Genomic DNA, 15,753 nt, shown 5'->3' with positions numbered 1-15,753 from the left:
TAAGAACCTGTATTAGGATGAAGAATCAGACGTAATGTCTTAGTTAAAGATATTCTGATGGGAAAAACAGAAATTCAGGATAATTTAAAGTTGGGGGAGGAGAGAAATGGGAATTTATTAGAAGGTTATTGAAAGATCCTATGAAAACCAAAGGCAGGAATTGAATCTAGGTCTCAAGAGGTACTGTTAACAGGAACGCTATTTGAAACACAAGCAATCTCTCTCCCTGCCCTTGTTCCCTTATTGCTGCCTCTCTTCATTCCTGTGATTCCCTCTCTATGGATAGTTCCACTGATTAGCATGCATGTGGCACCACATGACCACACCACAGTGCCAACCTCACCTCCCAAGTTCACATCACTCCATTCAAGCAAAAAGCACAGACTGAGAGTGTCACCTTGGGCCCAAATCTAATCTGTATTCCAGATAGGAAAGATACCGTGATTGTCCCTGATTGAATCAGATGCTCACACTTGGTCTAATCAGCTAGGCCAGGACACCGGTGTCACCTTACAGACATGGCAGCTTGTGGTTCATGCTTGTGGATGAAAGCAGGCACTTCACAGAGTAGGGTGTGGGCTCATTAGACACTACAAACTGTCTGCTAAAAATGGATAAGACTTGGGGCGCCTGGGTGGCTCAGTCAGTTAAGCCTATGACTCTTGATTTCGGCTCAGGTCATGATCTCACGTTGGTGAGATCCAGCCCTATGTGGGGTTCTGCACTGGGCGTAGCGCCTGCTTAAGATTCTCTTTCTTCCTCTCCCTCTGCCCATCCCCTGCTTGCACTCTCTCTCTCTCTCTCAAAATACATACACACACATACATACATAAAAGTTGATAAGATTTTATAATTATAGAATCAATAGAAATTGGTGGTCAATTGTGTGCATGAGAGAGGAGGAGAAATTGGAGAAATTGTAGATGACTCCCAGGATTTTACATTGGGGGATGACAAGGATCAGAGATGGGAAACCCTCATCCCTCCCATTGGGAACCCCCCAAGCAGAGGATGATGAGAGAGAGCCTGTGAAAGAACAGTGTGAGAACAAGGCCTCTCATGTTGAGAATAACATAACCCATTGAAGGTTTTAGCTCAGTGGGGAGCTGAGAGTCATGGCGGCCCAAGCTCCCCTCTTCTCCTGGCTTCCACAATCCCCCTGGGGTCCCTCATTCTGACTTCTGCTGTCTGACCAGTATCATCCACCCCAGGGAGTGCGAAGATTTTTGTCTACAAATTTGCCTGAAGTATTGCCATAATACAAGATAGAAGAAACCAGGTCCCAATCAATTATTCTAAGAGGACAAAGAGTGTTTATTCTGTCCATCATTGTACCCCCAAGCCTAGCATGGACAATTATAGATGGGTAATAAATGTAGATTGAATGAGAATATATAAAAATTTTCAAAAAGCTATTTATAAAATACCTGGGGGAGAGAGAGGACTACAGAAAATACAACTAGCATAAAATAGCTAATTCCCAAACAAGAGTTTTATTCTTAAAATAATTAAATGCTCTAGACTTAAAAGTGGGTGGCCAACTTGTCCAAGGTTGCCTGGGACTCTTCTGGTTTGAGCACTAAAAGACCCAAGTCCTGGGAAATGCTTCAATTTCTGGCCAACGAGGATGGTTGGTCACCCAGGCAGGTATCATTTCTCACATGGCAGGCAGGCATTAAATTATTTCCTATCAAGTAGAAGCTAAGTTTTGACCAACATGATTCTTTCTAGTGTTATGCCCAGAATTCGTGATCCCCAAATACCGCCAGGGAGCCGAGTCCGATGTAAAAGCAAAAGAGCCTTTATTCGAGCTAGCTCAAGCTCAATCCCCTACCTGCACCGAGGCAGCGGTGAGATACCTGAGATACCGGGGAGAGAGAGCAAGTTTCAAAAGGACAAAGGTTTTATTGGGGCCTAGGGGCAGTTGGTGAGGTAATGGCTGTGGCCTCAGCCGATTGGCTGGGGAAGGGTCCGAGTCCTGTTAGGCAGGTGAGCGGTGGGGTTACTCAAGGGAAGAGGTGTGGTCAAGGTGAAGGGCACAGAACAAGATGGAGTCGGCGTAGGCCCACCCTTTCACTAGGCCAAGGTGAAAAATCATATCTCAACTCTCCCTTTCACTTAAGGCCTTCCCACTCCTTGTCTTTACCTTGTTAAGTAAGTAACTGAGATACATTTAATTCTGGAAATTGTTTCATTTAATGCAAATGTGAGTGTGGTGGTTTACATAGCACTCAGTTCCTGAAAAAATAAACACCAGGAGAGAATAGGAGGAATTATTTAGCTATAAGGCAAACTGAATGAAAACAAACATGAGTATTTAAAGCCTCTCTCTGGGTGAAGCTTTCTGATGGTAATATTCTCCGAGAATCCTGGGAATAATGGACACAGGCAATCAGGACTTGGTAGTTATTGAAAAGGTGTACCATTATTGCTGATCTATAAATGGTCACTCCAAGTCTTTGTTTTTCTTATAAATGGGGTGTCCATATGTCCTTATTTGCTTGGGACAGTCTTAGATTATATCTGCTGCCCAAGTTCAATTATTAAATTAATAATTTTATTATTACTTTCTAATATTTATTATTACTATTTACTACTATGTCCTGGTATAAAAAATACATGTGGGATTGGATGATCAGTAATATGGTCACCGTATGTATGAGCATAGCCAGGTGGCTCCTAGAGTCCAATCTCTCCACAAGCGAGTTGACAAACCAAACTCTGGAACGTTCAAAGGAAGTCCACATGTGAAGAATTTACAGCAATGTGCAGACGACCCTTGTGCCTTATCCCTTCACTTCTCTCCGGCATCCCTTTTCTCTCTCTGCCTCTTACATACTAGCAAATAAATGTTATAGTAGGTCTCAGCATCTTTTGACAAAAATGAACCAAAATGCCAGTCTCAAATTTAATTTCCTCTCAATAGATGTAGATTAAATTTTCCTTCTGAAAAATGCACCTTTAATTCTACACTCATCTATGTTTCTCTATCATGATTAAAATACACCTTTTGTTTATTTTGCTGGCAAGGTTAATTTGTTTACTTCTTTTGGGAGTTTGGGCTTTTTCATTTTCTATTTTAAGACGTTGGTTGACCGGGCTGTGATAAGTCTGTTATTCTGTCAAATTCTAAAGCCATGTGTGCAACTTGATAGTAAATGGGCCCAGGGGACAGTTGGAGCATTGGGTTAACGGATGTATACAGGAGGCCAAGAGGGAAGGAAGAGTCTATCCTTCCTTTGCTCACGTGGGTCATGTCTTGATCTCAGCTTCCTGCCTCCAAAGAGTTGCCAGGGCCTCTCTGCTCTCGGCACATTCAGTTTTCTCCTATCTGGTACTGCTTTTGACACTTTCTGTTCTTTGTATACCTTTAAATATGCAAAGTGGTCCAGACTAGGAAAGAGATTTACACAGCTGTGTGCTCTGTCTTGATGTGATCTTTTATCCTTGGATGTTATAATAAGAACTACTTTTAAAAATCTGTTATGAAAATGCATGAACATGCCACAAACTAAAATAGACCAGAAAAGTAGGAAGTGAAAGGTAACTGTCTCCTTCCCCCACCCATATCCTGTTCCCATTCCTGCCTGTTCCTTAGGTATCTTTTCCAGAAGTGCGTGCGCACACACACACATACACACACACACACACACACACACACACACACACACACACATTTATGGAGATCTTCTATAGCCACAATATACTTCCTGAGCTCTTCTATCTATGGGGTGCAAGCCATCAGGAAGCCACACAGAGTGAGGGGGGAGGATTCAGTCCAATCCCCTCACAAATATGGAGCCGCAATTTGTCTCCCTGACTACGGCTTCTCCCTGTTCCAACCCTCCCTGAATATGCTGCCAGAGCCATTTTCCTAAAATACTGCTTCCTTCATATTCTCACCCTGTCTGCAATGTTTCCTGTAGTGTTTATTCCTAAATTTCTCTGCCTAGCTTTCTAAGCTTTCCTTTTTCTTGCTCCCTTCAACCTATTCAAATGTTTATTATTATTATCATTACATATCCTTAGTCTGAGTGCTCACCTGTGGAAAGGTCAGTTTCAGCTTTTTCTCCTGGGAGATTTCACCCTCAGTCCCATTTCTGGGCTTTTGCTCATTGCTTCCCTTGCATAGTTCTCTTCTCTCTACCTCAAGAAATGTATCCACAGATTATGACTAGTCCTTGCCTTGTGCAGGGGAGGAAACTGAACCTAGAGGGAGTTAAGTGATTTCCCACAAGTCACATGCCTGTTTTCTGGCAGACATAAAATGGACTCTAGCCTGGACCACTAGTCTTAGCTTTAAATCACATTCCTTAGATCCCAGAGGTGTTATTGCTGGTCACACCCAAACCACCACACAAAAAAGAGTAGATCAAGTTCAGCAATGCATTATTTTATTGGGTTTGTTCATTGTCACCCATGTGTGAAATAGAAAGCGATTAGTTTCTTCTGGAGGGTGTAGACCATGGTGCTGATCAGTCCTCAAGAGCAGCACCAGAGCTAAGTAACTGTGGCAAGTCCTGCTCTACCTACTTGTCTGTAAAATGGGGCAAATAACAGTTGCTGTGCAACCTTGAGTGGAGAGGAAAAGCCTAAGACTCTTTTGTCCAATTAGAAGGAATGACCTCTTATTTTGGATCATGATAGCCCAGATTTCATTTCTTCTCCTTGTTATCAAATGTAAAGTGTGAAGATTAAAGATAAAATAAGTAAAGTGTTTGGTACAGAGTGAACACACACTGAAATTAACCCTGATAGTTTGCCCAGCCACCAGCCCTTCCAAGACTAGCACTTGCCTCACCTGAGCTGATGAACTGGTCCACCCACAGCCACTCATTGCCTTCAGCATGCAACCTGCTTCCCACCTCCAACCTGTGCTTCCCTGCTGCTTCCCAAATGTCTGTTGGCCAGTAGTGTTGCAGGATTCTTTGCCTCAAAACCCAGGGTTTGTTGTCTCACTGGTTTGAAGAATAAACTTATAGACACAAAATGAGCAACAGGCAAAAGTTCATTAGAGTATAAGACCAGAGAAGAATAGTAGGAAAGCTTTCTTTACAGAGAGGGGGACTTTGAAAGAGAATACCCAAGACTATAGGCAAGGGTCCTTGTTTTATAAGGTTTTGGATAGCCCTCCTTTCCTCCCTGTTCCCTCTCAGGTCCCACCTTTATTGGCCTGATAGCTCTGGGTGGTCCATTCCTTATTGGCTCATTTACATTGTATGAGGGGTGGCCCATGGCCATATTTAGGCCTTTTGTCAAATTCCTGAGGGGAACCTGAGGGGGAGTGGGTGGTGTCTGTTACATTCTTAAGGGGAACCTTACACCTGAGGGGATTTGCCATGGTCAGACACTCCTAACATTGTTCCAAAATATGTGTGTTTCCCTACCCAGGGACCTCAGGTCCTATTCTTTCCCTCTCTGCCTACTCAATCCTATTTTTTCCTATCATATATAGTTTTGTGTCCCCTCTGCTCCCAGACACTCATCTCTGTGGGATACTCACATTGTTACTCCTGTACTCTCTAATGCTGAACACTAGTCTGGATGACTTCTCCCCTTTGTCACCGTAATCTGGTTACAGTGCTCCCTCTTCCTGGATGCCCCTAGAAGACTGGAAACCTTTCCTCCACTCCTGTCAAGGCATCTAGTGTTCACAACTGGATGTTTCTCAGTCTGACCCATTCTACCACCTGCCACAATCAGGACTTTGTGGTTCAGGGGTGCATTGTGGACTTTCATGGGCCCCAAGCACTTTTGTCTTTGTGGGTGTCTTCCTTCACAAAAAGTATTAAAAATAGGGTTTTGCAACTGCATTGGCATAAAGACTAATTAATATAACCCAGGATGGATTCATTATTGTATATCATTAATATTATACTTATGTTTTCATTCTGATTTTTAAAAATTTGTTAATGTTTATTTATTTTTGAGAGAGAAAGCATGACTAGGGGAGGGGCAGAGAAAGAGGGAGACGTCTGAAGCAGGCTCCAGGCTCTGAGCTGTCAGCACAGAGCCCAACGTGGGGCCTGAACTCAGGAACCGTGAGATCATGACCTGAGCTGAAGTCGGACACTTAACTGACTGAGTCACCCAGGTGCTCCTTCATTCTGATTTTAAACAAAATTATTATTCAGCTACCTTTGTGGGTCCCTGAAAGCATCATGGACGATAGGCACTGTGCTTCCTGTGCCTGGCAGGTAAGTTGACCTCACTACAGTGAGATGTTCTTGAGTCCAGCTTTGTCATACACTTGAGGCATGCAGAGAGAGAGGAGGTGTGGACATAGTTAAAAAGATTTAACCCTTCTTAGTCTGTCTATAGTGAATAGTGTCTTGGATTAGTGCCTGGTACCCCATGTCTACCAATTTCTTCCTGCACCTATCTTCTCTACAGAGTGAATCCTTGTAGCTCTCTTTCAGGCCCAAGCCTGTTTTGGTGGATCACTTGAAGAAGGATGGATCTGTCCGAGCTTGGAGAGGCTGCAGCCTTCCTTAGAAGAAGCCAGGCTGAGCTGCTTTTGCTACAGGCCGTGGCCTTTGATGGTAAGACTTGTGGTGGCCTCTGTCTTCACTTTATTTTACTGCTTCTGGGTGGCAGCTGAGATACTTGATTGGTTGAGAAGAGTCATCCATCCTGGAACGAACTTATTTGCTTGGGATGCATTCACCTCTATGGACCTTCGAATGAGTAAGCAAGGAGCCAAGTGGCCTGGGTAGGGATGAGTCTGCAAGGAAGAGGAGGACAGCTGGGAGGCAGATCAAGCCCAAGCCCTGCTTACTCCCTTTCTCTTTGTGATAGCACAGACACTCCTGGGGGTGGGCCAGATAAAGCCTTTCTCAGAAACCCCTTAGTATGGGTGAAAACAGACAGGGGCCTGGGACTTTGACCATGGGCAGGGTTGATACATTCCAAGGAAGAAGGAAGGAAAAGCTTTGGGGAAGGCAGGAGAAATGGAAGTTTTCCCTGGCCCTCCTCAGACTTTTCTAATCTTGGAACTTTGCCCTCTGCTTATCTTCCAGGTCAGCAAGGTCACTCAACCAACACTCAATAAGAGATAATTGGGAGACTTGCTCACCCTGATGAATAATCTCTTGGTAGTTACAGACAAGGACAAAGGTTAATGAGGATTTACCCTCAAGATAAAGGCTGAGTTCTACATTAAAATCTCTAAATAAATGTCACATTTCGCCCTCCTTTTTTACGTGGCTGGGCTGCATAGTCATCTTCTGAATTTCAGCTAATTAGAGATTTCAAGTCAGATTCACAGTGTGATCTAGCATCAAGCCACCTACATATCTTAATTCCAAAATTATCCAACAGTGTAATATAAATACTGACTGAGTGTTGTTCTAGTACCCACAATTAGTCAACATTAGACTTTAAGATGACCAATTACAATTCAAACCAGTTATGTAGGACATTATATTTCCATCATAGACCAGTCCTGGATCAGCTCCCAGTTTCCAGTCATCGGATTTCATTACGATGATTGGATTTTAGAGTAGCTAATTATAATCCATCAAATCAAATACAGTAACAGAACTATCCCTGAGGTCAGAACTGGTCATGCGGAAGCTTATCACAGGTAGTCAGATAATGAAGGACAAGATCGCAGTGGTGCCAAGTGAGAAAATAAAAATTAGGCCAAAACATTAGAGATAATTGGATGATGCATTTAATAGAATTAGCACTGTAAATAACTTAAAAATAGCAGTAATTTTTCATTAATTTTTCATTGGCCAAATGGTTTTCCTCATAGAAATGCAGTAGCAGCAAAAAAGATGAGAGTAAGCAAAAGATTTTCATCCTTCTGGGGGAGTAGACAATGGAGTTTGCTTTTTTGAACTCAGGCCAAATGGAAGCAGTGTGATCAGAGTATTTGGCAAGTAGTCTTGGGTTCACATTCCCTGGCCTCGACCCTCTCCAGCTATGTAATTAGAGCAAATCACTTCACTTTACTAAGCCTTTGTTTCCTCACTTGTCAAATAGGATGATGATACTTGGATACTTGCCTGCCTACCTTCCTCCATGGGGACCTACTGTGACAATAAACATGAAAAACAAACACAATACATTGTTACCTGACCCGGGAAGGAAAACTAGAATTTCTGGGTGTCAGGGAGAAAGTGTGCTTTTAGAGATAAACACAAACACCATTCCAAAGCTAAATGTAGATGATTTTTATGTTAGAACCCATAAACAATCTATTTTGAATGGCTACCAAACTGAAATAGTATTACTACAATCTTAATCAATAGTATAGAAAAAAGACTGGAAAGAAATGCTTCAGATAGATGATAGTGACTATCTCTGAGTTGTTCCATTATAAGTGACATTTTTTTCAGTTTTTTAAATTAATTAATTTATTTATTTATTTATTTATTTATTTTGGTAATCTCTACACCCAACGTGGAACTTGAACTCATGATCCAAGATCAAGACTCACATGTTCTTCTGACCGAACCCATGGAGCCCCATGGGTGATTAAAAAAATTCTTTATGTTTCTCTACTTTTTCAGTTTTCTCCATTAAACGCACATTACCTTTATATTAGAAAAGATATTTAGTCATCTAAAAATATGAAACCATATAGACAAACCTCCTGAGTTTACAGATGGGAAAACTAAGGCCCAAAGAGTTATTACTAGCAAAGCCAAGACTAAAATCCAGGTGGCCTGACTCAAAACCATTGCTGTTTGCATTTCCATCTCTGCAATTATTCATGAATGCAAAAAACTTAAAACTTAAAAATTGAGTTCTTTTACTTTATCTTCAAAAACATCCCTGTTAGGGACTGGCCCTCAGATAGGTAAGGGTTTCCAGAAATTCTCCCTCACCATTTCCAGGAATGATAAAAGAAAGGGCTAACCATGAGGCAGGTGATGAACCTAATCCTGAGAGAAAAATTGAAGGAACAAAGCTAAGCATATACGAGACAGGAAGCATGCTATAATGGAAGAGCTCTGATTTAGGAGGTGGGTGATTGATTTAATTTCTAGAGTCATTATTCTAATGACTGCCACTAATTAGCTATGTGACTATGGACAACTCTCTTGATCTCTTTTCTCAGGTTTTTTTCTAAAATTAAAAAAAAAAAAAGTGGAAATCCTGCCAGGTATATCCATGTTTCTTTCAAGTGATAACATTTGGTGTAAAATGCAGTGCATTTATTTACCTTAAACACACAAAATTTATGCAAAATAGGTACTTTTTGAAAACATGCCTCTTTTCATAGACATAACACAAAGCAAAATCCATTTTTGTAAAAAAGAGACCAAAATAATAAATATAATGCAAAACCAGCATTTAAAACACAAATGACAAGTAGAAGCAAATGCAAAATCAGTTTGATAGGAATATAAAAATCTTCTTGCCCAGCAATTCTAGTGGTGAATTGGTTGTAATTAAGGAAACAGGGAAGGGAGAACAGTGAAGACTGGGACAGCAAGAAAGTGTGCAAGAAAATTCTTTGCAGAGACAAACACGGTGGAAGGAAGGGCGAATGCTCCCTCACCTCACCTCACACTGTCCCCAAGTCCTACTGTCCACCTCTGGGGAGAGCCTCTGGTGAGGGCTGCCTGTCCAGCACCAATGAGGCCTCCTAACTTTTGTTTCATGTGTTGGGGTGGTGGTAGTGTTGGAGTTGGCAAGACCCACCCATGCCATGGTTGTAATGGGGCTCCCCCTATTCATGAGTTCGGATTTTCCCTCTTTCAGCCAAATGCTCTCCTCTCCCTTCCCCCCTATCTACTTGAGGATCTGTGACTTGGGACTTCCATGAGCTTCTGGTAAGACTCGCTTTCCCTTAAAAGTAGTTTTCTTATTCATCTTCCCTGGCTATCTGTCTCAGGTGGGAGAGAACCTGAGAAGCATCTAAGTGAGGCCCAAAGAAGCTGTCTCAGGTGTTGTAAGAGTGTTTCATTTTACCCGAAGCTTCTTATTGGTTAATTGCATTGTGGAGGGCTGCTTTACTTAGGAGTGGGGCGTGGAAGTGAGGAGGCCAAGGAGAGAAAAACAATATATAGTGGGAAATAATATGAAGCTGCTATGCTGTATGGCAAAAATAACCCACATTCTCTTCTCTTAATCCCACATCTTTAATTCTACCATGTAATTTTCATAGCAGGCTTTTATTCCAATATTAAAAATAAGGTCTAAAGAAAGCCAGAAAGACAGAAATGGCCACTAACCTAATTTTCACTTAGTTGTAACCAGACCTTTCTGAGTGAAGTGTTTTGGAGGGGAGCTGGGAAGGGTAAGGCACCAAGACAACCACTCAGGACCTGAGACTATGAGTGAGAGGTAAGTGTTAGGGTTGGGAAGAATGGCTTATAAGGTGTTGGCCAGTAATTGTCTTGTAGCAAAATGGTCTGTGATGTTCCCAGCCTCAGCTTGCTCAAGTGTTTCTTGTTCCTACAGAGTCAGTGTGCAGGGCTATCTTCAGGATGAGCTTTGATGATTTTATCTAACTCTGCAATTTCCTGTATTGGTGATTCCAAGTCACCAAGCAGAACTAGCAGAAATGAGATCATATCTATCAGTACAAAAGTGCCCAATGTATATTTTGTACAAATACTATGGTTATAATCTTTTTTCTTCCTCTGTAGGAAAAAAGAAATGCTGGATTCGCGATGGCAGAAATGCATATGTTGAGGCTGAGGTTAAAGGGAGTGAAAATGATGGCAAAATAATCGTTGAGACGACAGATGGAAAGGTAAAGGGATCTTTCTTTCATCTCAGGGATAACTAAGTTCTCCATTTAATCAAATAACTAAATATGTCCTTTCTCTAATAGTTTAATTAGAAACCTAGTGTAGGAGGGGCGCCTTGGTGGCTCAGTTGGTTGAGCATCTTTTGATTTCGACTCAGGTCATGATCCCAGGGTCTTGAGATTGAGCCCCGAGTTGGGCTCTGCACTGAGTGTGGAGCTTTCTTGGGATTCTCTCTCTCTTTCTGTCCCTCCTCCACTTGTGCACATGTGCTCTCTCAAACAAAACAAAACAAAACAAAACAAAAAAAACCTGGGGTAGGAGATGCCCCAGATACACGTTTGGAAATTTCATACATCTTTGAGAAGCTGCTCCACTTCCTATCAAAGATTCAATGACAAACACTGAGTAAATCAGAGTAAAACAATTGCCAGGTGGTAAAGATCATGGACCCTAGAATTCACAATTCCACTTCTTTCATCAATATTTCAAGGTTTGTTGTTTTCAAAAGGTGCCCCTTGCAGTGAATAATGACCTAAAAAACTATGAAGCAAGTTTTGTTCATAGGATTGAGAAAGAGAGGGATAATTTGACTAAGAATAGCACAGTGCCAGAGAAGCCAAGAGATGAGGCATGGTCAATAATGCCAAATATTAGAAAAGGCAATTAAGGCCTTGGGAAAAGAGTTTCAGAATTAGGAGGTCACTTATGACCTTTGAAAGAGGTTAGTAGGGCAAGTGTTGGGCATAAGCTAGTCTGTAAGGTGTCATGGAGGGCATGTGAAGTAAATGTGTAATGGCCTTCAAACCCTTCTCCCTGTCACCAGGGCAGCAGACAGTCCATTCTCAGGACCTTCACCCACATTACTGAACTCAGGTTACCTGCCATTCCCATGGTGGTGAACTGGGCCCTATTGTTGGTCTGACTCGAATGAACAATTCCTGGTAGATTTTATAGATGATTCCTTGCCCATATTGTCTCCAATCTCCTTCCGATTCTGGCTCAACTCCATAACAAACAGAAGTAACCCTTACCAAGAAAGTTCCTCCTTTTTTGCGCCCTTATCTTTGCATCTGGGCAATTTATAATCTAAAGCATTGCCACTTGAGTTGTAAAATTCTGGAGGCTACTTATAAATTACTATGTATGGTGTCTTAATAGGTCTTTTTGGCAGTATCTGGACCTTAAAAATCCCAGAATAGCTAGATTTTATATGATTAATGTAATTAAGGGAAAAACTTGGGCATTATCAGCAGGAACATACATTGGTGGCCAGGAAAAAATTGAGAATGTCCTAAATAAGGAAACAGAGGGGTCCTTCAGCCTTGGGACTATCTCTTATTAAAAGAGAGAAAGTAGATTTGAATGTCTCTTTTCCATCATTGTTTATGACAATTTTTTAAAAACAACTTAATTGAGATATAATTTACATATCATATAGTTCACCTCTTTAAAGTGTGCAATTCAGTTTTTAGTATATTTAAAGAATTATGCAACAATCACTGTAATCTAATTTTAGAATATTTTCATTATCCCCAAAAGAAATCTTGTACCCATTAGCAGTCACTCCCTTTTGTCCCCTCTGATCTGTGTTATTTCTCTACAGATATGCCTATTCTGGAATTTCAGATAAATGGGATCATACAACATATGACCTTTTGTGTCTGGCTTCTTTCACTTAGTATAATAGTTTTGGAGTTCATTCATGTTGTAAGATATATCAATACTTTATTCCTTCTTATAGTTGAATAATATTCCATAGTATGGACACACCACATTTGTTCATTCACCAGTTGATAGACATTTAGGTTGTTTACATGTTTTGGCTATTAAGAATAATGCCACCATGAACGCACACATGCAAGTTTTTATGTGGATGTATTAATTTCTCTTGTGTATATACCTACGAGAATTGCTGGGTCATATGGTACCTCCTATATTTGACATTTTGAAGAACTTCCAAAATGTCTTCCAAAGTGGCTGCATCATTTTATATTCCTGCAGCAATACGCAAGGGTTGTAACTTCTCTACATTCTCACTGACACATATTATTATCTTTTAGATTATAGCCATTCTAATGGGTGTGAAGTGGTATTTGAGTGTGATTTTATTTGTATTTCCCTAATCACTAAATGATATTGAGCATCTTTTCACGTGCTGATTGGCCATTTGTGTATCCTTGGAGAAATGTCTAATCAAACCTTTTGCCCATTTTTAATTGGTTTGTTGCTTTTTTTGTTGCATTTTAAGAGTTCTTTATATATTCTGGATACAAGTCCCTTATCAGATATATGATTTGCAAAGATTTTCTCCCAGTGTTGTCTTTTCACTTTCTTAATGGAGTCCAACCCTATTTTATTAGGCTTCCAAATGAGAGGCTTTCTTGTCTGAGCATATGTTCCAAAACTGTGGCCTTTCCACAGTATTTAAGGTGATTTGTAAATATAATATGGCTATAATTATGATTTTCAAAAGAAATCGTAGGAAGAAGAGCATGAAAGCAATAAGTTAATGATGTAGAGAGAAGAGTCTAAAGGGGTTTGCTTTGTCCTGTTTGTCCTTCCACCATGTGATGATGGTACCATTTACCCATTCCTACTCTATCTCCCTGGCTCCAGCCTTCTTCCTCCTGATGTTAGAAGTAACCACACTTTTCATAACCATATGAACAGTCTTTGTAATATTAACAGAGGCAACAAAGCCAGTGAGTGTAGAATAATACTTATGGAAGAAAGTTGGCAATGAAAGAAGAGAGAATAATAGAATCAGAGCTAAGGGGAGATATTTAAAGATGCAAGAGAACCTGGTTATGTTCTACAGAAAAGGAGTCCTTGAAATATGGAAATTAAAAGGATTCAGAACAAAAGGGATTACTATTGGAACAATGCTGAAGCAGACTTTGGGTAGGAATTTGATCAAGATTATGGAGAATGTGAGAAGAAGCCATCACCAACTGGGATTAAATGGAGTCATCAGTTGATACCAATGTTTTTTAAGCAAAGAAAAGGGCTGTAAGAGATGGTGTTAGGAAACTTTGAGAGCAACTCTAGACAACTATTTGGTTGCAATACATCCATTTTCATCAGGAGATCAATATTTATTGAGTACCTACCATGTCACATCACATTATATATCACATTATAATAGATGTTTTAGTAATTATAAAAGAAAACATCAAAACTCCTTCTTCAAGTGTTTATAATCTAGATGAGAAATAGCCTAACACAGTTAATTATTAAAACATACACAAGAGTTAGTGTCAGTATAGTACAGGTTGTTTATATGGTAAAAGATTTTTTTAAAAATGAGCTAAGGGAGTGGGGAAAGGTTTGAGGAAGAGGATAGGTCTTGAACAAAGTCTGGAAGGATTCATCTGCCTCCTCAATCTTTCTATCCAAATTCCTTCTTCGAAACCTAAACATTAAGAGAGGTGCCAAATCATATACAATATGATGTGTGTGCTCTCAGAGACAACCAGAGTCAGTAAGGAGCCATAGGATTAGAGCTCTGCAAGATAGAATATTTTGATTCAACAAAAACTTTGTTAAACTTCATCTTCAGGCAAGGAGTGATCGTGGGCAGGAGAAACTCCTGTTTCTTTCATTAGGGTGGGTTAAACTTATGGCCCCATCCTCTCAAGAGGCATCTTTTTCTCGACTCTTTGAAGATTCTTTCCAATGCATGGCAAAATGAAGGAACATAAAATAGGAAAATACATATTATATTTTTCTCTTCTCTGCAGAATCTGAGTGTCAAGGAGGACGAAGTTCAGAAGATGAATCCCCCAAAGTTTGAAATGATTGAAGATGTGGCAATGCTGATTCATCTCAATGAAGCATCTGTGCTGCATACCCTGAAGAGGCGCTATGACCATTGGATGATCTATGTATGTATATATGCTTTACTGTGAAATATGTTGGCACTCATATTGGCAATGTCTCAGCCCTCTTTTGGATAAGCGCTTACCTTGAAATTAAGCATACTCACATGGGGATAATTTTTTAAATGTTTTTATTTATTTTTGAGAGACAGAACATGTATGCAGGGGAGGGGCAGAGAGAGAGGGAGACAGAGGATCTGAAACAGGCTCTGCACTGACAGCAGAGAGTAGGTAGGACTCAAACTGAAGAACTAAGAGATCATGACCTGAGCCGAAGTCAGACGCTTAACTGACTGGGCCACCCAGGTGACTCACATGGGAGTAATTCTTGAGGAATGCCCACTGGAAAGGGATCTTAACATTTCCCCAATTTTAATTTGTCAACATTCATATCCCTTTCCCTAGGTTGTCAAGCTAGAGTAAAGGCATAAGGCTTAGAGCCAAATGCTAGTTTTGTCCGAATGCTAGTTTTGTCACTTACTAGTCTTTAAGTTTCTTAACTTCTTGAGGTCACCTTATCTGTAAAATGGGATAAGAATGCTTGACTCTCCAAGGTAGCCTGGAGGATTAAATAAGAGAATGTAAAACAGACAGTGCAGTGCCTGTCACCTCGTTTGGGCTCAGTAAGTAGAATGATTTTTTCATCATCATTAAATTGGTGATGGTTGCTCAAATTCTTTGATTTACTCAGAACCCTTTCAACAGAAGCAGCACTCAGTAGATTGGGCCAAAATGGTGGCATATGGGATCCATTGCTATAGAAGCCATGAAATGTAGTCAACTTGCTCCTTGGCACTTTGATTTACTACATGACTATATTAGTTCCCCTTGGAAGCTGTAATTACATGACTATATTAGTTTCCTTGGATGCTGTAACAAAATTATTACAAACCAGTTGGCTTAAAACAACAGAAGTTTATTATGTCACAGTTCTAGAGACAAGAAGTCCAAAATCAAATCAAACCAACAGGGTCATGCTCCCTTTGGAGTCTCTAGGGGAGAATCATTCCTTACCCCTTCCAGCTTCTAGTGGCTGCTGGCATTCCTTGTGGCCATACCACTCCAGTCTCTGCCTCTGTCTTCACATCACTGTCTCTTCTGTGTGTCCGTATCTACTCTCTGTGTGTCTTATAAAGACACCAGCCATTGGATTTAAGGCCCAC

The 15,753-nt window shown here is 40.7% G+C and overlaps 1 protein-coding gene across 1 annotated transcript in view; it reads left to right on the top strand.

Annotated features, from left to right (window-relative positions):
• The first annotated feature begins 6,435 nt into the window (after positions 1-6,435).
• Positions 6,436-15,753, top strand: part of MYH15 (myosin heavy chain 15) — a 146,389-nt gene continuing 137,071 nt past the window's right edge. The window contains exons 1-3 of the mRNA XM_053903316.1: positions 6,436-6,542; positions 10,608-10,714; positions 14,453-14,596. Of these exons, the coding sequence (XP_053759291.1) occupies positions 6,455-6,542; positions 10,608-10,714; positions 14,453-14,596 (339 nt within the window). The 5' untranslated portion in view covers positions 6,436-6,454. The remainder of the gene's footprint in view (positions 6,543-10,607; positions 10,715-14,452; positions 14,597-15,753) is intronic.

The sequence above is a fragment of the Panthera pardus genome, unplaced genomic scaffold (assembly GCF_024362965.1).
Source record: "Panthera pardus isolate Hobbes unplaced genomic scaffold, ASM2436296v1 HiC_scaffold_16, whole genome shotgun sequence".
Lineage (NCBI taxonomy): Eukaryota > Metazoa > Chordata > Mammalia > Carnivora > Felidae > Panthera > Panthera pardus.
The sequence above is the reverse complement of the archived record's forward strand: the minus strand, read 5'-3'. Positions and strand labels throughout refer to the sequence as shown.